General features: G+C 32.5%; 1 protein-coding gene and 1 pseudogene across 2 annotated transcripts; one reads left to right on the plus strand and one right to left on the minus strand.

The window, feature by feature from the left end:
* Window positions 1-16: 16 nt before the first annotated feature.
* Window positions 17-19619, plus strand: LOC111416205 (putative autophagy-related protein 11). 2 transcript variants are annotated; one of them, XM_071200541.1, is made up of 5 exons: window positions 17-1451; window positions 18471-18677; window positions 18772-19059; window positions 19142-19280; window positions 19355-19619. In XM_071200541.1, the coding sequence occupies exons 1-4, from the start codon at window positions 91-93 to the stop codon at window positions 19242-19244; spliced, it is 1959 nt and encodes a 652-aa protein (XP_071056642.1). In that variant the 5' UTR covers window positions 17-90; the 3' UTR covers window positions 19245-19280; window positions 19355-19619. The 2 variants fall into 2 exon arrangements, with proteins under 2 accessions (XP_071056642.1, XP_022903941.1); XM_023048173.2 differs by having other exon boundaries at window positions 19142-19619.
* LOC139431765 (large ribosomal subunit protein uL22m-like) lies at window positions 3317-7357 on the minus strand (annotated as a pseudogene).
* Window positions 19620-22805: the final 3186 nt, after the last annotated feature.

Genomic DNA, 22805 nt, shown 5'->3' on the forward strand with positions numbered 1-22805 from the left:
GTTTGACAGTTGAAAAGAACCACCGCTATCTTCAGTTCAATTCATTGTGAGGTTATCTCCATACGTGTTGCGTATTAATTTAGTGCGTAAATGGAAACTATGGTAAAATCGGTGCCAGAGGAACCCGAAGAGGGCGAAATAATCGATGACGAGAGCGACGAAGTAGTGGAGGACGTTTTCGAAGTGATTTCGGAAAGTTCGATACCGTGCTCTCCGCCCGTACTTGGAGTTGGTAAGTCCGTATCGCATAGAGACTTATTACGTGCCGTTTCTTTGAGCAGCATTAGCGATTCCGATTCGGACGTACCTTCCGTAACATCCGATGCATCATCAAATCATTTTCGGGGTTCAAAACAACCCCGCCATCACCGTAAACGTAAAAGATCATCGGCGAGTTGCAAACGACGTAAACTTAAAAAGGGGTATCACGATTTCGACGTGGATTTAAAAAAGCAATTTCAAAGGGCTATTCAAATCAATAATGAAGTTGAATTGCATGTTAATCCCTTGGAAAATCGATTAAAATCAATGTTGGGTGTTAATAATCCCACTGATAAGGATAAGAAAGAGGATGAAGATGAGGAATTGGATAAATTGAGAGAATTAGCTCTGTTATCAAAAGAAAAAACGAATGAAAACGTTGAAGTTACTCCGGAGGAAGAAAATAAAGGTAAGGAGGAGGATGAAGAGTTAATTCAATTAAGGTTAGATGCATTAAAGTCTGCAATGATTAAAAAAGCAGCTGAGAGAAAAAAGAGAAAAGAAAATAAAGAAAATGATGTTAATAATGATAATAAAGAGGATGAAATTAAAGAAAACGATCAACCTCCCATTGAAAATTGGGGGCACAACACATCTATAGAAGAAGATGTGGATATAATGCGAGCAATGTTATTGGTATCCATGTCCAATAAAGTAATTCCAAAAAATCCACCAATTAACAAAAAGCCACCACAAAAAATAATCCAAATTAAACCAAAACCTGTTAAAAAATTAATAATAAACCTAAAAGATTCAGATGAATCCGATTCAGAAGAAAAAAATAGTGAAAAAGACATCAAAATGGAAGTAAATAACACAAAAATCGAGGAGTTTTTGAAAACCCAACGAGCGGCTGTAGAAGAAAAATCAAAAAAAGATATTAATGAAGAGAAAGATACCTCGGGAGAAATACTTTTGGATAAATCAGTGGTGAAATTATTACCGAAATCTCAACAAAGAGAATATCAAATGTTGAAACAGAAATTGTTAAACGCAAAGAGGAAAAAATTAAGGAAAACTTCAACGAAATTGGTGACTAATAATAATATTAATGGTAATAAAGTGAACAATTGTGCGATACAAACGGTGAAAAGTGGTAGTAATGGAGTTACGAATGGTCCCAAGATTGATGGAAATAGGACGATTCTACAAAAAACTTTAGAAAACTTGCACGTGAAGAAAAGTGGAAGGTATAGCTTAGCAAATCCATCTTGGCTGGTTAGATGTGTGAGAAGTAAATCGTGAGATTGGCGATTTCGTGATGTCGACGACCAATGATCTAACAATTTCGCTTGCTTCGATTTCTACAGGATGAGTCATCGCTATGCTTTTATACACGTTTGTATGTCTTACAAGGAAAGTATCCCTCACTGATTTCGTTGCAATTTGGTAGTTTTAAGTTCGTATAAACGGTATATACTCGCTTTTTAAATTAAAAAAACGAACTTTTTGACGCACAATGTCAAGCAGGTACCGGGCGAAAGGCCATACCTGTTCTGGTAAAAATAAGAAAAAAATTCCATATCTCTTAGCTAAGTGGTAATAGACATATTTTTGAAAATGTTAAAAATCGTTCCCATATATCATATCTTTAGGTAGGAGGGTCGGAAATGTTCGCTTGTTTTAATAATGATTATTAACTATGCTACTATAGAAGTCACAAATCAAACAACAAAAGTCGTTAGTTTTCCGAAAAAAATATTACTTTGATCTGGGTAAGGTTAAAAGAATTTATATCTGTTAAGTTTAACACACAATATCTAAAAAAAAAGTAGTACAGCACCCTTGGCAAGTAATTTTATAAGATGGCTTGTTTAATCAAGTTTCCAAAATGGTACAACACTTGCCATTTTTCTTTTAAAAAATATAGTAATTTAGCACACTATAAACAAAAATATTTTTATACATGCTGGCTGTTCCATAACGACGTACTGAAATAAACATATGTTATATTCAGAGCCCGGACAGTTTAGGAAAAGTGCGCCCCTCCACACGAAATGAATTCCATGACAACGACGTAAGTACGTTGTTGTCGCTTTTGACATCTTTTGATCACTAAGTTACTCTTCAAAATTGAATTTCGAAGAGCGATGAGCGTACCTTAGCGAAGAACTTGCTGTGCAACATTAATTAATGAATTAATAAAAATAATACAAAAATACGACTGAATTATTCATTTTTGGTTTTATTAAATTTATAATTAATAAATTAATTCATAATTTATTTCGTGACATAAGGTATGACTTATCCGACAGGTTCGCATCCTTCGATTGAATTTTGAGACTGGAGTGGGAGGCGTTTTAGGATAACTTTCCTAAACTATCCGGGCTCTGGTTATATTAAATGGAATTATTTAGTTTTTATTGCGTATTCTGATTCTACACACAAAACCAAGTTGACTTTGATAAGACATGTTGATACCTAGAGCTGTTAGTTTTTGCCTTTCAAATCTGAATTTCTTGGCGATTGATCGAGCTAGAAAGTTAAAATTTGTGACAGTTGCTGCTTAGATATCCTTAAATAGAGTGCCATTTAAAATAACGTATGTTTATTTCGGTACGTCGTTATGGAACACCTGTAAGTATAAAAATATTTTCCGTTTATAGTATGATAAATTTCCTACAACTTTTGTTTAAGGAAGAACTGCGTATCTCGGCTCCTTAATGCCATTCATGTACTTTGTCGCTTGTAGGACACCTGTATAAATATTAGTGATCGGCCCATACCGATATAAATATCGGTAAATAAATATATTAACTGTTTTATATAAGTATTTGAAAGTAGAAACCCATTCAAAAATTTTTTTTTATAATAAAGCAACTATAAATTATTTCTTTTTAATTTTTATTAATTGTTGATCAATGAAAAAAACACGTGCATGACACTAATAATCAAAATTTAATTTCTTTAAATTGCGATGCTAAAATATCAAACTTTCGCCACGTTCAGGTAGCAATTTGTTTCTTTTATTACAATAAATATTTCCTGCATCAGAAAAAATTTGCTCGCTAAAAACACTTGCAGCTGGAGCAGATAAAAAGATGTCTGCCCGATTTTTTAGTTTAGGCGAGATAAAACTTTTTTTTAAACTGGTCCTTTTCCCACAAAAGATTCGGCTAACACACCACAAATAAACAAATTATTTCATAATTAATAAGAATTTACACCAACCAACTTACCAACCCATAAATTACTACCAAATTCAACATTATGTCTCTTAATAGCCAATTCTCTGGCTTCCTCAATGGTTTCTCTAAATCTTTGGCCCCCTTTTTTAAAACGAATTTTAATTGTTTAATAGCTTCATCAACAGTCATTCCTCGTACAAGACATGCTATGTACCACATTTTCAATGGACTATATTTGATGTTGGTTCTTTGATGGCATACAAACTAAAGAGATAAAACTATACTTAATTGATATCTTTTTTAAACATTTCGAAACACTTACAGCCGGCCGAGGTTCTTCATGTTCTTCTTGAGGAGGATAAACGGTTTTTAATACACTGTTTCTTTTGTGCAATTTTAATAAAAAGATCAAGGGGATTTAGGCGAATTTAGGCCAGAGAATGAGGAGGCCACGTAATCGAACAAAGACTCCCAATTCATCTTTCGGGATATTCTGTATTCAATCCCGTACAGGACAATGCATAATGAGCTGGGCAACCATCTTGTTGAAACCACATTTCTCTATAGATATTGAGTGGCACATCTAGCAATGTTGTTAAATTATTTTGGAGGAAATACAAATAACATACGACAGTATGAATTTTTTAAATAACTTGTTTTTTGCAGAAAAACAGGCAATAATATTTTTTAGGAAAAGAAGAATGGCAAGTGTTATACCATTTTGGAATCTTGACTAAACAGGCCATCTTTTAAAATAACTTGCCAAGGGTGCTGTACTACTCCTTTTTTTTAGAAATCGTGTGTCAAACTTAATAGACAAAAATTCTTTCAACCTTAACTCAATCAAACTAATATTTTTTTTGCAAAACTAACGACTTTTGTTGTTTGATTTGTGACTTCTATAGTAGCATGATTCATAAGGAATACATTATTAAAAAAATCACTATTGAATTGCAAAGATTCATAACATAACATTTTCAAAAATATGTCTATTACCACATAGGTAAGAGACATGGAATTTTTTTCTTATTTTTACCAGAACAGGTATTGGTTGCCCTTTCCCCGGTGCTCGCTTAATGTTGAATTTGGGGCCCTGTATATCTGAGGGCTGAGGGGGTAAACTACCTTTAGTTTTTTAGAATAATTTAAAAATTACCCTGTCGATTTTGGCGGCGTCAAGTACCCTTATAGTATGTTTAAATACAGGGTATGTATGGATAGTATATAGTGTGTCCCGTATCTTCCGCATCAGAGCATTATACGGTTGTAGGATACATTATTCTAAAGCGATCTTTCTAATAACATTTTTTCGAAATGTTATTAGAAAGTTTATTTCTCTTTCCGTGTCGAATCTATTGGTGAGTACACGTGAGAAACGTGCTATGATCGGCGCGGCGGACGGGTCGAGGGTTGGGCCGATTACCTGTGTCTGATTTACGATCTGCTATTGGTGGAAAAATAGTTCGTTTAAATAGTTCCCGTTATTATAAACATTACGGAAAAATTTTATTAGAAAGATCGCTTCAAAATAATGTATCCTACAACCTTATAATGCTCTGATGCGGAAGATACGGGACACTCTGACCACCTGTATAGGTGGTTCAGACTTTAATCGGGAAACTTTACTAGGACGTAGTACTTGCCAAAATAACACAAGTTTTTTTATATAAACATAGGGTTGAAACTCTCTTGTTTTTGAGCGACCAAAGTTGAGTCAAAAATTTACATTTAATTTTTTTTCGGCTATAAGTAAACCGTAGAATTTGTAAATTTGTACGTTTACTGGTGACCTTATTTTCAAGCATACCTTAATTTTTTATAAGAACTTTTTAATACCATGACACAATTTTTTTTTAATTATATTTTAATATTATTTTAGTTTAATATTCTATTTTTTTTTACGCGAAAACTATTATCTTTAAGGAACTCATATTTTCTTATTTTATAAAAAATTCATAAAGGTTGTGAATTTCATCCCCTTAGAGAGCGCTATTGAAGCTTAAGGTATACTTGAAAATAAAGTTTTAACCAGTAGTAAAAACGTACAAAGTTTCAAATTCTACGGTTTACTTATAGCTGAAATAAAATATAAAATGTTAATGTTTGGCTCAAATTTAGAAAAGTTGCGACTCTATTTTTATATACATACTATTTTTATATAGTATGTCCGTAAAGTAGGGAATATAGGCGATAAAATCATTATAAATGGTTTATGGAAAATACCCTGAAACAGGTCTAAAGATTTAAATTTTTTCAAACTTTTGGTGGAGATTTCAAATTTTCTAAACGAGTTAAGTATAACGTTATCGATATTTTTTTCAAATGGCAATCCCCTATTTTTATTACGGAATATGAAAGAGGATTTTTCTCTAAATCTACTACAGTCAATATTAATATTGGTTACACAAGAAAATTTTCTATTCAATGACGCAAATATACGGAGCAATTTGAAAAACAAAATTTGATAATCGCGTGAAATTGAAGATGGCATTGCAAAAAATGTATTTATAGCATGAATCTGAATGTAAATGACAGAATTACAGCTTGGGGAGTTTTTTTATGTGACAGCCTGTATTAATAAAGTCTTTTAATAGTTTATCAGTATACTTTGGCTAATGAGTTGGCGACCAGGATTTGTTGCATTAAGAATTAAATCAGAGTTTGACACTCAGGGAATTGTTGAAAATCATTGGTTACCGTAGTTACTCATGGCTACTGCTATTTTTATCATTTAAACAACTTTGAAGTAATTAGACTTTAAAGTACATCTTTCATATTCCGTAATAAAAATGGGGGATTATCATTTTACACCAAATAGAAATCTACACCAAATAGTTGCAAAAAATTTGAAACTTTAGATCCATTTCAGGGATTTTTCCATAAACCGTTTTTAATGATTTTAACGTCTATATCTGCTACTTTACGGACATACTGTACATATAAAAAACTTGTGTTATTTTGGCAAGTTTGGTCATTTAACGTCGTCGTTAAATATCGACTTTATGAAAAAAGTTATTATATAAAAGTTGTTTAACATTTTATTTTCCATAATAAGACACCATACAATTGTTTTTATGTCAGAAAACAAATGAGTAACGAATAATACTTGAATTTTTTTAAATAGCAATGTTCTGTTTCGTTAGGCCCATTTGAAAGAAATTTTTTCTCTTTTCGATGACTGTATGTACTTTTTGATGACTGTTTCGATGTAATATCTTAGTACCCTTAATACCGGAAAATTTTTCAAAAAAATTTAAATCTGTTTATTAAGTTAGTTTTACTAATAACACGAATCTAGAATATCTGAGAAAATGTCTCAGATTAATGACTCAAATTAATAATTTTTTAATTTCTTACACCATGATTAATATAATTACAAAATTTTTTAATTAATTACAATACATTTTTTTAACGATGAAAATACGTAGTAGATACATCATTTTATCTCTTTCACTTTGATTATCATTAATATATCTTCTTTGTATATCCTTTTTTCGGACTAGCTTGTAACAGTTTTGTTTTTCGTTGTTTGATTTTATTTTTGTTTGAATTTTCGTAGTTTATGCGTGCGCCATGAGGTGTTTGCCCATATAAGGTAAAAATTTGTTTCTCGAGTTCTGATTGGTCGAGTTGTTATTCTTCTTGGGGAAGCGAGTGCGTCTCATCCCTATCGTTCAGACGCTAGTGCGTAACGTATCGTTTTAGTTAGAGGGTTAAAAAAGAAAGTTGTTTGTTCAGCACCTTATTGTTGGATTTGGAGGCTTCTTTTCATTACGTTTTATACGGATTTGGGTTCACGATCTAATTTTTGGTTTGGAGTAACCAACGGTTTTTCCGAATTTTTTACGCTGGAAAACTTTATCGTAAAGCCGATTAATATCTAAAGGTATGTTAAGTTTTTTTTTTTCATCGACGGTCGCATAAATATTATCTAATTTTTTAGGCTTCTTCTTTTTCTCCTTTTTCATGTTTCTTTTATTCCGATTTATTTAATTTGGTCTTCGAGAGAAGTCCAACGGCGTGTGACCTTGAAAGCCATTTCGGTAACAAATTGACACGTGGTGCAGTCCTTGTTGAGCACAGCTGATAGTTTCGACGTGAATGTTGGATGATTTGTTTCCGTTCTGTAAGAAGATTGGAGTTTTGTTCTTGGAATAAGTGTTGATGAGTTCGGAATCAGGAAAATTTAAACAGATAAGATCTTTTCTATTTTTTTTTGTTAATGACACCAATGTAATTTAAAATCAGTCGCCTATTTCGATTTTTATTATTAATCTTGATTTTTTTAAGTGTTATTGTATTCGGGATCGCAATATTTTTTATTATTTAAAATTCTCTGTCCAGTCTGTGTAGCATATGGTCCTGGGAATTTGAGAGTCTCACGATATTTTCGATATTCTTTGGTTTCAATCTCTCTTTAAAATGAGAAAGACCCTCCTTTGTCGTATTTAAATTTTCCATGGTAATCGATCAATGTTGTGTTTTCTAATCGATTCTGAACACATTTTGTAAAATTTACGGCCAATTTGTCGGATCTAGCGGAAAAAAACCACATCGTTTAACAGGTTGACTGCCACAACTATTTTTGTTATGTTGCCAAAATTATTTTGTGTACCTTATGTGGTACATGATTCAATTTCTTTTTCGAATTAATGAGTATCGTTGTGGGTACTCAAGCAATAAATGTAAATATACCTCATGGCCTCAAGACCAATACTTAAAACAAAGTACAGTAGGTTTCATAAACTAACGTATGTGTACTATAAACTGTCTGTGTGAAACTTAAAACTGTTTCTAATACTTTCTGACAAAGTAGTCGAACGTAAGTAGAAGTGGTTCAATTCTGTCAACCATTTTCGTATTGCTTCGTGTGTAATTGCACGTGATTTTGACACAGCTTCGGGCTCCCGAAAGACAATAGTTTGTCGTCTACAAAATGCCTTAAACCACTTATCCCCAGGCTTGCCGTCTTTGAAAGGTTCTCGTTTTTTGTATGTATTTACAATGTGTTGAATCGATTTGAACAATTCTTCCTTCTTTAAGGGGAATTCTGTCATGAATAAATGCTTTAGCCACAAAGATAATTTTTTCCTCTTCTTGACTGAGAATGGTAGGTAGCTCCATAATCAAAGGCCTCATTTTTATTCAGTTCTAAGCCTGTCTATTAGGCTAGTTTTAGGAATTTGAAAATTTCGGGAAGCTTCTCATATTCCCATACCATTAAGAATTGCGTCAATAGCATCTATTAAAGATGTTTCTGAATATCACTCTTGGGAACTCTTTTTTTGGTTTTGAATACTTTGAATCAACGAGATTTGACTAGAGAGAACAATCTTCTTAAAACTGTCTATGATTTTGAATATTTCTTTTTTAAGCAATTTTTCGTATTTTAAGGCTTCATTGAAAGAAACGGTAAAACTGTTCTATTTCAAATTGTGTCTGTACAGATTCTAATAAAACACGATTGCAATACTTTTCTATGCTTATTTATGAAACACGTCATGCTTAGTAAAAATCTAGGGTTACTTACTTCAAACCTTCAACTCGGTATGTATTTTTCTCAGCTGATAAAGCAGGGCAGTACTACCATCACTATTTACGCAATTACTTGTAATTTGAGTGATAGACACTGGCAACTAATAATTATTGACAGGCATTTTAAAAGGGAAATTTTACTACTCTTTTATTTTTTAAATTTATGGTTGCAGGTGGTCCTTAGGCGTATTAACCCTATGTTGTTTTCGTGTAGCTACTCGAATCAGTACACTTTACATTTTTTTGTTTTGTATGGTCAGTACACGTGGGATTAATTAATTTGGGTTTTTTTGCGGTTGTTACAGGTTAATTAACTACCATATTATTGCATCAATTATTACGTTAATATTATTAATATTAATTTTAGATTGGTCAATAGATTTTCATTCGATTTATATTTTGATTATAAGAAACAACTCTTTGTTCAAACGTAACGGATGTTAACTAAGAAACGGTGGACAGCAAACGTGGAAAGTTAATTATGTATTTCACTTGTATAAATTATTAATTTTAATCAATTTATTAATTTTATGCATAATGATGACAATTAACAATTCGACCCAAATGATTATTTACATACAGGGTGATTTACATAAGAACCGACACAGAGCAGGGACATGTAGAGGACAATAAATTAAGATGATTTAAAGTAACTTACCTCTATACTAAGTTGTACACCTCAGAAGTTATAGGTCTTCAAAGTTGGGTCTTAAATTTTTAAAAAGTTCAATATCTTCGTAATAAATTAAGCTAGAAAAACCAAATTTGGCATACGTTATGAGTGTACCAAGGGTATTAATTGGTAGCAAATTGAACTCAATTGAGGCATTTCATAGGGTTGATTAAGGGCGATGGTACCCTAAATTTTGACAGATCTTTTTAACCTTTTGACGGATTTAATACATTACTACTTCATTTAATATAGAATTTAATTCTAAAACTTTTCTTACTCTTATTATTTTTTAAAAAACTTTGTCGTTTTCATAACTAAAGACACTTATTTCGTAATCTTATTTAAAATAAGCGAAAATTCAGTAGTCGGCTATGAAATTGTACGTCAAACTTGACAAATAGGTTATAAAATTATTTGACAACAAGGTTTTATAACCTATGTGTCAAGTTTGACGTACAATTTCACAGCCGACTACTGAATTTTCGATGATTTTAAGTAACATTACGAAATAAGTGTCTTTAGGTATTTGAGTTTTTTATGAAAATGACAATGTTTTTTAAAAAATAATAAGAGTAAAAAAAGTTTTAGAATTAAATTCCACATGAAATGAGGTAATAATGTATTAAATCCACCAAAAGGTTAAAAAAATCTGCCAAAATTTAGGGTACCATCACCCTTAATAAACCCTTTGAAATGCCTTAATTGGTGTCAATTTGCTACCAATTAATACCTTCGGTACACTCGTAACATATACCAACTTTGGTTTTTCTAGCTTAATGTATTACGAAGATATTCAATGTTTTAAAAATTTAAGACCCAACTTTGAACGTCTATAACTCCTCAGGGGTACAACTTAGTATAGAGATAATTTGCGTTAAATCATCGTAATTTATTGTCCTCTACATGTCCCTGCTCTGTGTCGGTTCTTATGTGAATCACCCTGTATATCAATTAAGATCATGACAATGTCAAAACTGCTGTCATCATCGACGTGAAATTACTCAGGAATTATCGAATTTTAAGATGGGTTTTCTCTAAATAGTAGGATTGAACAAAACGCTATACAGCACACGTGGGAAACTAATATTTTCCACTAACTTGTATGTCTTTCCACATGAGCCGAAGGCGAATTATAAATTATTAAGTTATTATCTGACATACGTATTAATGAAAAATCATAGTTTCCTCACTTGTACTGTAATATACCATGTCCTGCTGACAAAAACATGTCGTTTTGACGGTTGCTACTACTACGCAGAAGTTCTTTCAAAAGTACTACTTAACGTATTAAGAAATCATAGTGATAAATTGCACCAAAATCGACAAGCAATACTCTCGAAAATTGAGGGTAGTTAACCCCAGCCACCCCTAAATGTCGTATACTCCCTATACATAGTACATGTTTTTATTTCCGGGTGGTCGAACATAGGCTTTACAATTCATATAATCTTCCATTAGTCGACCACAGTGGACAATTAACAGTGGAGTGTTAGTGTACCTAACGTTTGCTAGTCGTCGACCGCTTCTTAAAATACGTAAAAATTGCTTAAAAAAGAAATATTCAAAATCATAAACATACAACTAATTTATGATTTTCTTCAAAATATTGTTTAAAAGTGTATTAGTTTATTATTTATCACATCAATCTTACGGCAGAGGGTTATCTATTTTATCCCGTAACTGCGCAGGGTATGGTCAGAGGCAAATGAAAAAAGCACGTAATTAATGTATTGAAACCTACTATAAGGGTACTTAATGCCGTTAAAATCGAGTGGCATTAGGATGGTTTTTGAATTATTCCCAAAAGCTGGGGATAGTTTACCTGTGGTCAGATACATGTGTAATATGAATAAAAAGCTCCTTAAAAATGATTGAAATGATTTGACGATCAGTTTACCTTTACCACATTTCTAGATGATAGCAAATTTTCGCGGTAGCAAATTACAACGAAATCGGTGAGGGACAGTTCTGACAATACCTTGTCTGTCATATGCATTAACCTCCGCCCCCAACCTCTCACAATTTAAAATAATAACTTTACATTCAGTAAATCTATTTATCAATTAGTTTTAGGCTTTAGAAAATATTATAAATAAAATCAAATGAAAACTCGGAAGCTGTTTACAAATACAAACATTCCATGTATATCAATAGGACAGTTTCTAACGTGTTATGGTTCATCCAGAAAAAAGCAAAGCCACAGAATACCTTCTGTGGCGAAGCGTGCGATGTTTCCAGATCGTTGTCGTCGACCGTGTATAGTGCTCGCCAAAAATTTAGTACATCGTAATATTACATTTTTGCGGATATGCAAAATAACAATTAAGCCGTTTGAACATTATAAATATTATTACATTAACTCTATAGTAATTCTAGCTGTTTAAATTTTTGTATTTATTAGGCTAATTTTTTTTATAGTCTATAGCTGTTTCTTGCATCCTAGTTTCCATTTTCTTTCTATTTCGCCAGTCAATTTCCACTCTCCATGACCGCCTTGGTCTTCTTCCTCGTTTTCTTCGATTTGGCGATATATCCTATATTATCATTTTCTTTGGCCATCTTTTATTCGTCATCCGTTGAACATGTCTGAACCATCTTACTCTGCTTACTTATATGATTTCCAGTATGCTAATCTGAATCCCATTTCTTTTACGATTGTCCGTATTCTTCACTCGACTAATTTTTTTTTCTGGCAGCACCTCCTCTAGTAGGGTGTTTATTCTTGATTTGCTTCTTTCATTCATGGTCCATAGTTGGGAACCATACGTGTCTATACTTTTCACTCTCTCTCTCACGGTAGCATCAAAACCCGGGGTGGGCCTTCACTGATTTTGCAATTTGTCTCCCTCACAGCATAACCAGAAAGGACGCTGGCGTCGATTCCTCTCTTTAACCTCGATTTAAATTCCCCCATCTTTACGAATCAAAGTCGATCAATCACTAAGTTGCTCTGAAAATAATATAAACACGAGTTTAATTGCAAGAAAAAGGTAATAATAAAACTTATTTACTATTCGCGATTTTTTGGAACTCGACAAAAAAAAATTTTAAACACTTTTGTTCTACAATCTCTCATTATACAACAACATACATCAAATACATCAAACCAATAGCACAAGTTGTAAACGTAAGCGTTTAAGCACAAGTGAGGTTATCTGATAATAACAACTCCTAAAACATGGTGTCGTAAATTAGATTTAGCGGGATACCCGAAGTGTCATTTCTGATTATTCTGTGTCGATACGCGATCTTGAGGCGGTTGATTTTTAATTAACATCATAAAAACTAATTAACTAATGTTTGATTGTAGGGTATTACTGAATTCGTATTTTCTTAACTCTATTAGAAAATGTTACACAAGTGTCCCGTATCTTCCGCACCAGAACATGATACGGTTGTAGAATACATTATTCTGAAGCGATCTTTCTAATAAAATTTTGCCGAAATGTTTATAATAACAGCACGGAAACTGTTTAAAGTCGTCCAATAGCGATTCAACAAAAGTTTAGGGAAACGCCAGTAGCTTCGACACGGAAAGCGAAATAAAGTTCTTCCGCTATTGAAGTGAATCGCTATTGGACGACTTTAAACATTTCGGAAAAATTTTATTAGAAAGATCGCTTCAGAATAATGTATCCTACAACCGTATAATGCTCTTATGCGGAAGATACGGGATAACTTGCATAGGATGTCCCGTTTAAAACAACAAAGTTGACCAATTTTTATAATTAGATGGGGGCGATTACTTATGAAGCGTATCATATATTTTGAATAACGTAGGGGCGATACTGCACCCTTGTTGGCTGCCTTTGGAAACAGGGTGATTCTCAACCTATATGCATAAATTTGGGGATTTCTTCCAAGGGCAATAAGATACTGTTCTTGGATTTATTTTTTTTTGTGAAAAGTTGGAAAAAAAATATTACTACTATTTCTTTTTATTATTGCTAAGTAATCTTTAATACATTTTGAAAGCATACATACATTTTTTGCGCAAAAGTTATACAAATATATAGTAAATATAACTGTAAACTTTTTCCCGAGTGAGACTCGGGCTTACACAATTTCTAACTAAAAAACTTTTACTACAATTTCTTTCACCTATTAGTTGTTATTTGTCATTAGGAATAAATCCCCAAGTTTATGCGTATATATATAGATATTATAGGTTAAGAATCACCCTTATAATATCTACAGATATTCTGTTATTGTTTTTTATAACAACTGTCATGTTTTGATACAGGCTTTAGTTCCATCTATACAGTGTGTTTGATTTTAGTTGTCACCACAGATATCTCGACCATTGTTGGATATATGACAAACTGTTATAGAAGGATAGTTGCTCGATATTATTGAGTACTCTATTAACTATCATATTGAAAAAAAAACACAATTGACCATCTGTGTTAGATACAGCGAATACATTCGTAATTTTGAATGGAACGTGCTATTTACAACGATGCTTAGATCAGAGCTTTATTGTGACAGCATCTGTCAGGTGACCAGTATCTAAAATGATTGAGTAACTTTCTACGTGATTTACGTTATCTACTGTATCTTACGGTATATTATCTACGATAGATAACAGAATATTAAGTGCGAAGTTACATTCCTTCTATAACATTTTATCATATCTCCAACAGTAATCGAGATATCTGCTAACAGCTAAAATCAAACACACTGTATAGATATTTACTAATTCTGTCGGGTTAAGATCTGTAAGTAAAGTTCTTATGTGTTGTAAATAGGACGTTTTATTCTTCATTGTTTGTTGTGATATGGAACATTATCTATTACTAACATGCTGTTTTCTGGAAAATTAGGTAGTAGTTATTAGATCAGTCATTTCTTATAATAGGGCCGTTAAGATCAATCGATTAGAAAGACCGTCTTTCAAAAAATCGTTAATCTAAATTAAATTAGACGGATTAGTAACGTTTTCACCTTCGAAAATTGTTTAATTTTTGCAATAATTAATGTAAAAGTTTAAAATTTCCCACCCCCGTCTCCAGATGACGTTTTTAAGTAAGAGGAAAGAAATCACAGACGTTACTTTCGTTTTGTTCCGTTTTCATCTAGCGCATAAGATTCGTAGCATTGTCTCTCTCCGGCAGTTTTTTTGATTTTTATACCCTCCAATCGTACGCTCAAATCTGAGCGACTTACTTTGGAGTTCGCACTCTGTAGTTTCTAACTTTATTATTTTCTTTTTGTAAAAATAGCCTCAGAATAAAAAATTAAAGAATATAGGGTCAATTAATTTTAAAGAACTTTCGAATAAGCCAATAAAAAAAATACTTAACCTCTCTATTGTCGAAAGATCAGCGTGCTGGAATTATCATCCAAGTTTTTTTCATGGGGGTAGAACGAATGTAGATATGTTTCATCCATATAAATAAAAGGCCGTACCGCATCTTTATTCTTGTTCATGCCTCAAGAAAATACAACGCAAATTTGCAATCTCCTTCCTTTTCATCAATACCTTCCTATTTGTTTTCGTCTTCCATCAGCAATATCCCATATGAAATACTTACACGAATACTTTTGTTGGGCACTGTATACGACACGCATTCCGTGAAATATGATAGAGAAATAAGTTCCGTAGGTTTCGCCTACTGTTTGCTATGGCGCATCTGGCTTTCACGGCCAAGATGGATTTGCGAAGTTACATTTAAATATAATAGAATTTTTATTTATATGCAGTCGATTCCGCTTAATTGAGACGCATCGGTACCGGGTCATTTTTGCCTAATAGAGCGAAGTACGTCTAAAATAACATAAAATTATTTTCCAAAATATTTTGGTTAAATGAATGTAAATATGCAGCATACAAAACAAACTAGTAAAAACATGTATATTTTAATTAAAATAATAATTGAATATAAACACAAAAAAACAAAACTTTAACAATTTTGCACTTGTACGAAATCCGCACACATAAAGTTTCCTGTTTGTCATAACTCATAACATAGTAAAACTTCATCTATTCTTGAAAATTGTTCGCCATTTGTAACAGATTCGTGTAATGCATGATCATTTTTGTCAACGGTGAAGGTTTCGGTACCTCAACGCTTTAAAACCGCATAGTGCAAAGCTGTCAGCAGTAAACTGTATTGCCTGCAGAATGGAAATTTTCGCACTTATCTTTGTAGCTGTTGAAACAAAGATTTTTATTTTTTTTTTGCAGTCACTATAGCGTTGTTTCAGATTTGTGTTTCTTCCAAAACCTTTCATAGTTTAATTAGAGTATTGGTTTCATAGTTTAGACAATCTTATCATATATTGGTCTATGCACGATCACCTGCGTGAAATCCGCTTTGTTCTTTTGCTTTCTGTTTTTCATATTCTCGTTCTATTATATCTTTTACAATTCTTCCACATAATCGACTAAATGTGGCTGTAACCGTTATGCCCCGATAATTCTCACATTTCTACTTATCCCCGTTTTTAAGGGACGTTTTGACGTTTTTTAACATCAACCGTATGGCTTATTATAGTAATTAGTTTATCTATTCGCTTCTTTACTAATTCAGCTTTAATGTTTTTCGCTCCACTAACCTTCCTCTTCTTTAATCTATTAATTGATTCTCTAAATGTCTAAGCTTCTTTACAACATCTTATATACATGTAGCATTATAGATGACGTCTGCACAGAAATCTTTCAAAAAAGTCTTTCATTATCGGCGCTTCCTTTTTTCACCGCGTCCTTTCTTAAATTTGATGTTGTGTTTTGCTTTCCATGGAAATAACCATCCATCTGTTGCTTTAAATTCGTTGTGTTCTAGTTTTATCGCAATCTCTTCTGATTACACCTTTGCCCACTAAGTACGGAAAACCATTTATTCAACAGACTTTGTGCGATCTTTCTTTTCTGTCCATTTTCACCTAGGTCGTCTTCTTCTAGTAATAGACGAGCTAGAGTAGATTTCGGTATATCAAAAATTTCTCCGATAGACGGGCATATCGCTTTAGCACTGGTTCAATCGAACGTAGAGGCCATAAAAATACAACGATTGATGTCACTACATATTGTACCATGTCTGATAAATTACAATCGGTTTTCTCGACCCAAAAAAATCATTTTGGCGGATCTTTGTCTCGATTAAGCGGAAAGCTGTCCTAATTAATCGATTAAAATATACAGAAATTACATAGGATACCGGTTTTTTTAAATTTGCCCTAAATAAGCGGCTGTTCCGATTAATCGGCGTTCCAATTAATCGGAATCGACTGTATTTATAAATTGCTTAGATTTAAATGAGTCATTTAATACTCCTTAATGCATGCATATTTATGAAAATTAGTATAATACATGGTAAGTCTTAGAAATGTATAAATAATATTTACAAAGTGTTTATAAAATTTTCTTTATATTTATATGATTAATTTTTGTGCTTTTATTTTATTAATTATTGATAACTTTATATTTAAAAGAAGAGTATCTAGCAAAGAAATAATAAATCGATAAATTAGATTATTCTGATAAGATTTGAGCCAATATTTTCCAAACTAATTTCAAAAAATATGAATTAATATTTCATTTTCTTGAATATCATCAAATATTTCAAACATCCGTGTGTCTGGTTCAAAAACCTCGATTTTTTTCCCTTACTTAACTTCAAAAGTTGCCAAAAATGCCATTTTTCTTGTACATAACCTTAGATATCTCAAAATCCTGACTTCATGGTCCAATTCTGAGCTCGAATTATGAGTTTACGAAAATTGCTGCTGTTTTCATTATCCAGATCCCCAGCTTTTCAATTATTTGCGTTCTCAATCCGCCCATCTTTCACATTTAATGAGGTGTACTCAGCGTCATCTCTTTCATTATAGTACATGTACTGTTTGGCGTAGTATCTTTTGTGCAATATGTTTTAAAATATCTGTGTAAATTAACCAACTGCACCAACTTTATTGAGCTTTACCAGTACAGTGGACTCGCGATAATGTGAACAGAATAAAACTGAGCCTGTTCCACCGAATTTTTTGTCCACCTTAAAGAATGTCTTTTCTTTTATTTAACTAGGTTGAGTTACAGTTCTTGAGACATCTGAGATTTTTAGCTAATTATCTAGGTTGATCTAGCACTGCTAATATTTTAGATTTTTTATTTATCATTGAACAAGCGCTTGATTTTGCAATACCGTGCTTTCTACCTAACGCAGACACACTTACTCCTTTCTTTAATTATCTTAGACTTTTCGTAGAGAGATAAACGTTTACTTTTAATTTTAGCAATTTTTAACAAAACTCACTAGCAGCGATGCTTTCATCTTCACTATCACACAGTAGCTTTTATAACAAGACTTCATCTTGTGTGCCATTCCCTTAGCGTGTATTCTGTTAATACGTTCTTGTGGTGATGCTCCTCTATGACTTCTATAATTTCACAACAATATTAATGTATTAGTTATAGTTAACTGTTTGAGTCTCAAGTTGATTTTGTGTCAAAAAATCCCAGTACATTTCTAGCACTGTGGACAACTAGCGGTGCTGTCAACCACTTAAAGCAAGAGTGGTGAGATTTAGTGGGATTTTTCAATACCCTTTGGTATCCAAACGGTTAAATATAGCTAAACTATACTTTTTTATTCTACATATTTTATTTATTTTTCTGTACCGATTTGAATGCAACGGTATCATCATCATCGGGAAAACATATTACAATATCAAATTTGTGATAAACATAAAGCTACTAATATCTTAAAAATTATCATTACAATTTCTTCAAATACAATCAATATGATTTTTTTACAAATTATCAATATTTGGTTAAATAAAAAGTGTTTATTTAAAAATTATATTTTTATACATTTTTATGACTCACCTTGTCTTGTAAAATGCACAAAAAATCTTTTGAGCTGCAAATTTAGATTCCAGATGAAAGGTAAGTACAAGGCGCTGGGACCTCTACTTCAAAAAGTGAACCAGGCGAGTCTCGACCGTCAACGTTGTGAGGTGACGATCAAAACGTTACTGGGCGAACTACAAAAGGCTCGAGATAAACTCCACGTTACGCAACAAAACTACTCCAATCTACTGGTCAAGTTAAAAAAGGCGAAAAACGCAATAGATCGAGGGTTTGTCAATAAAAATATATACATAATAACAATTCAAAATATTCAAACCATTTTAACTACCACAAAAAAATGGGTTCAATGAAGATTTTTTTAGTGCTGCTTTAAGAAAAACGAAAGAAACTTTTGAAACGAAAGTGAAAGTTTTGGAGGAGAATAAAACTTCAACACCGATTAAAAATGTTAATAGTGCCAAAAGTACTGATAAAGTGACTGCAAATGGTGCGGAATTAATAGAAATTGATGTTAGTACGATTAATATAAGCGCTCCCACTGGAAATAGGGAGCAAGTTAATCAGGAAGTTGAAATGGAGATGGAAAAGGAAATTAAAAAAGATCCCGAAGAACATATTAAATATGTATCTCCATTAGATACTAATAATAGGTACTTATGAATCGCTTGATGTTTAAAATATTATAAATGACGTTAACATGTCAAAATTGATATTAAAAATTATTATTTTTAGCGAGCAGGTATATGATCCCTTAATAATGTATTGTCCTTTTGAGTTGTTTGGAGTGTGTAAAGATCCAGAGTGCCAATTTAATCATTGTTCATCCAAGTTGTGAGGTTTAAAGGTTGATTTGTTTTATACAATACTAAAGGTAACAAATAATTACACGAAAAAAGCAAGTTTGTACCTGATTTGTACTTTATTAAAAAAAATAATTGATGTCAGTTTCAGATTTAATATGTGTCTGTGTTTAAAAACGGTAAATGCTCATTTTAATTTTATTTTTCATAAACAAGCCAAAGTAGCAATATTTTTAAGTAAATAAATATTGTAATTAGTATTTGTAAGTAGGCGAAATTAATGTAATTATTTTTTTACTATATTGAAAAATTTAATTATAATTTAAAAAATATCATAATCAAGTGATAGGATATGTTATGCCATCTTTTTTGAAGTCTTAATAAGTTAAAATAAAATTTGTTTAAGTTTATTTGATTGTGGTTTTATTATAATTATGTTCCTAAATTTTATTAACACTGTTTTTCACCTTATGCTTATTTTTCGTCCTTCGGAGGGGACGTTAAGCCGTCGGTCCCGGTAACCAATCATTCATCTTTGGTTATCGTCAATCACATACATTTGTTGTGTATCTATCGTTATTCTTCTCTTCATGTGCAATTTGTTTGATCAACGATATTTGCTGGATAAGCATCAGAAGTTTTTTTTTGGATGGAAGCCACAACGGAGAAGTTACTATTACAATAAGCTTTTCTTAAAACAATCTCATTATGTTGTTCAAAGTTATTAGATCTTTATTCATGTATGGCTGCGAAACATTCATTGAGATAACGAAAAAAATAGCCCTTTTTTAACTAAAGGAATGTTTGGAAAAATCACTTACATTAACAGTCACATGATTCAGTTTCATGCTAAATGCCTGAATTATCTAATGCCAAAGAAATAGCGAACGTCAGTTGACTTCGCGCTGCCCTGGTGATTCAGGAATGTGACATGAGACTGGATGATGTGAGCTAGTTTCAGCGTTGAAACCCGTTTTGATGAGATTCGGAATTGGGGTAGTTGAGCACAATTCTCGAAACCTTCACTTATTTATTAACGACATAAACGTATGTGAACCTCTTCAAAGTTATTGGATCTTCATCCACGTATTGCTGCAAAAGATTCACTGAGATAACGAAAAAAATAATCCATACTTTAACTAAAGGAATATTTGGAAAAAGCACTTTTATTAACAGTCCCATAATTCAGTTTCATGCCAAATGCTTGAATTATCTAATGCCAAAAAATTAGCTAATGTCAGTTAAGTTCGCGCTGCCCTGGTGATTCAGGATTGTGATATGAGACTGGATGATGTGAGCTAGTTTCAGCGTTGAAACTCGTTTTGATACGATTCGGAGTTGGGTTGGTTGAGCACAATTTTCGAAACCTTCAGTTACTTATTAACGACAAATGTATGTGAACCTCTTCAAAGTTATTGGATTTTTATCCACGTATTGCTGCAAAAGATTCACTGCGATAACGAAAAAAAATCCATTTTTGAACTAAAGGAAACTTTGGAAACAGCACTTTATTGACAGTCATATAATTCAGTTTCATGCCAAATGCCTGAATTATCTGATGCCAAAGAAATTGCGAACGTCAGTTGACTTGGCGCTGCCCTGGTGATACAGGAACGTGTCATGAGACTGGATGATGCTAGCTAGTTTCAGCGTTGAAATCCGTTTTGATGAGATTCCGATTTATGTTAATTGAGCACAATTCTCGAAACCTTCACTTATTTATTAACGACATAAATGTATGTGAACCTCTTCAAAGTTATTGGATCTTTATCCACGTATTGCTGCAATAGATTCACTGAGATAATGAAAACAATAATAATTTTTTAACTAAAGGAAAGTTTGGAAACAGCACCTCATTGACAGTCACATAATTCAGTTTCATGCCAAATGCCTGAATTATCCAATGCCAAAGAAATTGCGAACGTCAGTTGACTTCGCGCTGCCCTGGTGATTCAGGAACGTGACATGAGACTGGATGATGCGAGCTAGTTTCAGCGTTGAAACCTGTTTTGATGAGATTCCGAGTTGGGCTAATTGAGCACAATTCTCGAAACCTTCACTTATTTATTAACGACATACATATATGTGAACGTCTTCAAAGTTATTGGATCTTTACCCATATAATGCTGCAAAAGATTCACTGAGATAACGAAAACAATAATAATTTTTTAACTAAAGGAAAGTTTGGAAACAGCACCTTATTGACAGTCACATAATTCAGTTTCATGCCAAATGCCTGAATTATCCAATGCCAAAGAAATTGCGAACGTCAGTTGACTTCGCGCTGCTGTGGTGATTCAGGAACGTGGCATGAGACTGGATGATGCGAGCTAGTTTCAGCGTTGAAACCCGTTTTGATGAGATTCCGATTTGGGTTAATTGAGCACAATTCTCGGAACCTTCACTTATTTATTAACGACATAAATGTATGTGAACCTCTTCAAAGTTATTGGATCTTTATCCACGTATTGCTGCAAAAGATTCACTAAGATAACGAAATAACTAAACATGTTTTAACTAAAAGAAAGTTTGGAAACAGCACCTTATTGACAGTCACATAATTCAGTGTCATGCCAAATGCCTGAATTATCTAATGCCAAAGAAATAGCGAACGTCAGTTGACCTCGCGCTGGATGATGCAAGCTATACGCTATATTTAAAAATAAAAAAATGTAAACTTGTAATATGCTGTTAAGTGCGATGTGATTAGTTTCTATAGTAAAGTTTCATCCCAGTAAAAAATGACTTAACTTTGTAATTGAACAAATTATGGCCAATATCTCCTTAGAAGATATAGAATATTTGATTTCATATGGTTTCTAGATTCTAGCAACGAACTGAATTGATTCTTCTTCATTTACCTTTTGTAACAATTCTCCAGCAATAGTATAATCGGATGCATCACATTTCAAGAGAACCTGTATCGAAAAATCGGGTTTAAATAACAAAACTTTATTAATAAAAATCTTCTTAATGTTCTGGAACGCTTCTTTTTCCTCTTTTTTCCATCTCCAAATTAAATTTTTCTTCAGTAACCTTACTAAGGGTAAACTAAGGGGTATAAATCTGTGATAATAATTTAGATGTCCTAAAAATCCTCTCATATCTCTTATTTTTCGTGGTCTCGGAAGATTATTAATCTGAGCTTTAATTCCTTGTTCGTTAAGGCGGAAGGCCACTGTGACGGCCGAAAAAATTAGTGATATTCGGGAATTTTTTTGACCGGAAAAATAAATGAATATCAGGATCGTTTTTTTTATATTATTAAGTGTACATCCAACAATATTTACATAAATTTTTATTAAAAAATATTAAATAGTCTTGTAGATATCAGCGTTGCCGTAGAGCCTGAAAAAAAATTCCCCCTCCATGGTCGCATCGATTTCTCGAAAATGGGTTATCTGAAAAAAAAATACCCAACGGTATTATCATCTACATGAATGTAGTTATCGTTGTACGTAGCTGCTTTTTTTTATTTTGATTTTTCACAAAATGGCGACCGATTGAATATTTTTTCATTTTTCGACCGTTTTTTTTTTTGTTTTCAAAAAGCTTTAAACATAGTAGGAACTAAATTTTTTTAAATCGGCTACGCT

This window comes from Onthophagus taurus, chromosome 11, assembly GCF_036711975.1.
Source record: "Onthophagus taurus isolate NC chromosome 11, IU_Otau_3.0, whole genome shotgun sequence".
Classification (NCBI taxonomy): domain Eukaryota; kingdom Metazoa; phylum Arthropoda; class Insecta; order Coleoptera; family Scarabaeidae; genus Onthophagus; species Onthophagus taurus.

Bases quoted from the DNA above. Each gene is read 5' to 3' on its own strand.
- LOC111416205 (XM_023048173.2), top strand. From the start codon at position 91: ATGGAAACTATGGTAAAATCGGTGCCAGAGGAACCCGAAGAGGGCGAA. The intron at 1,452-18,470 runs GTATAGCTTAGC...CTGCAAATTTAG, and splicing joins CACGTGAAGAAAAGTGGAAG to ATTCCAGATGAAAGGTAAGT. The intron at 18,678-18,771 runs GTTTGTCAATAA...AGATTTTTTTAG, and splicing joins AAAAACGCAATAGATCGAGG to TGCTGCTTTAAGAAAAACGA.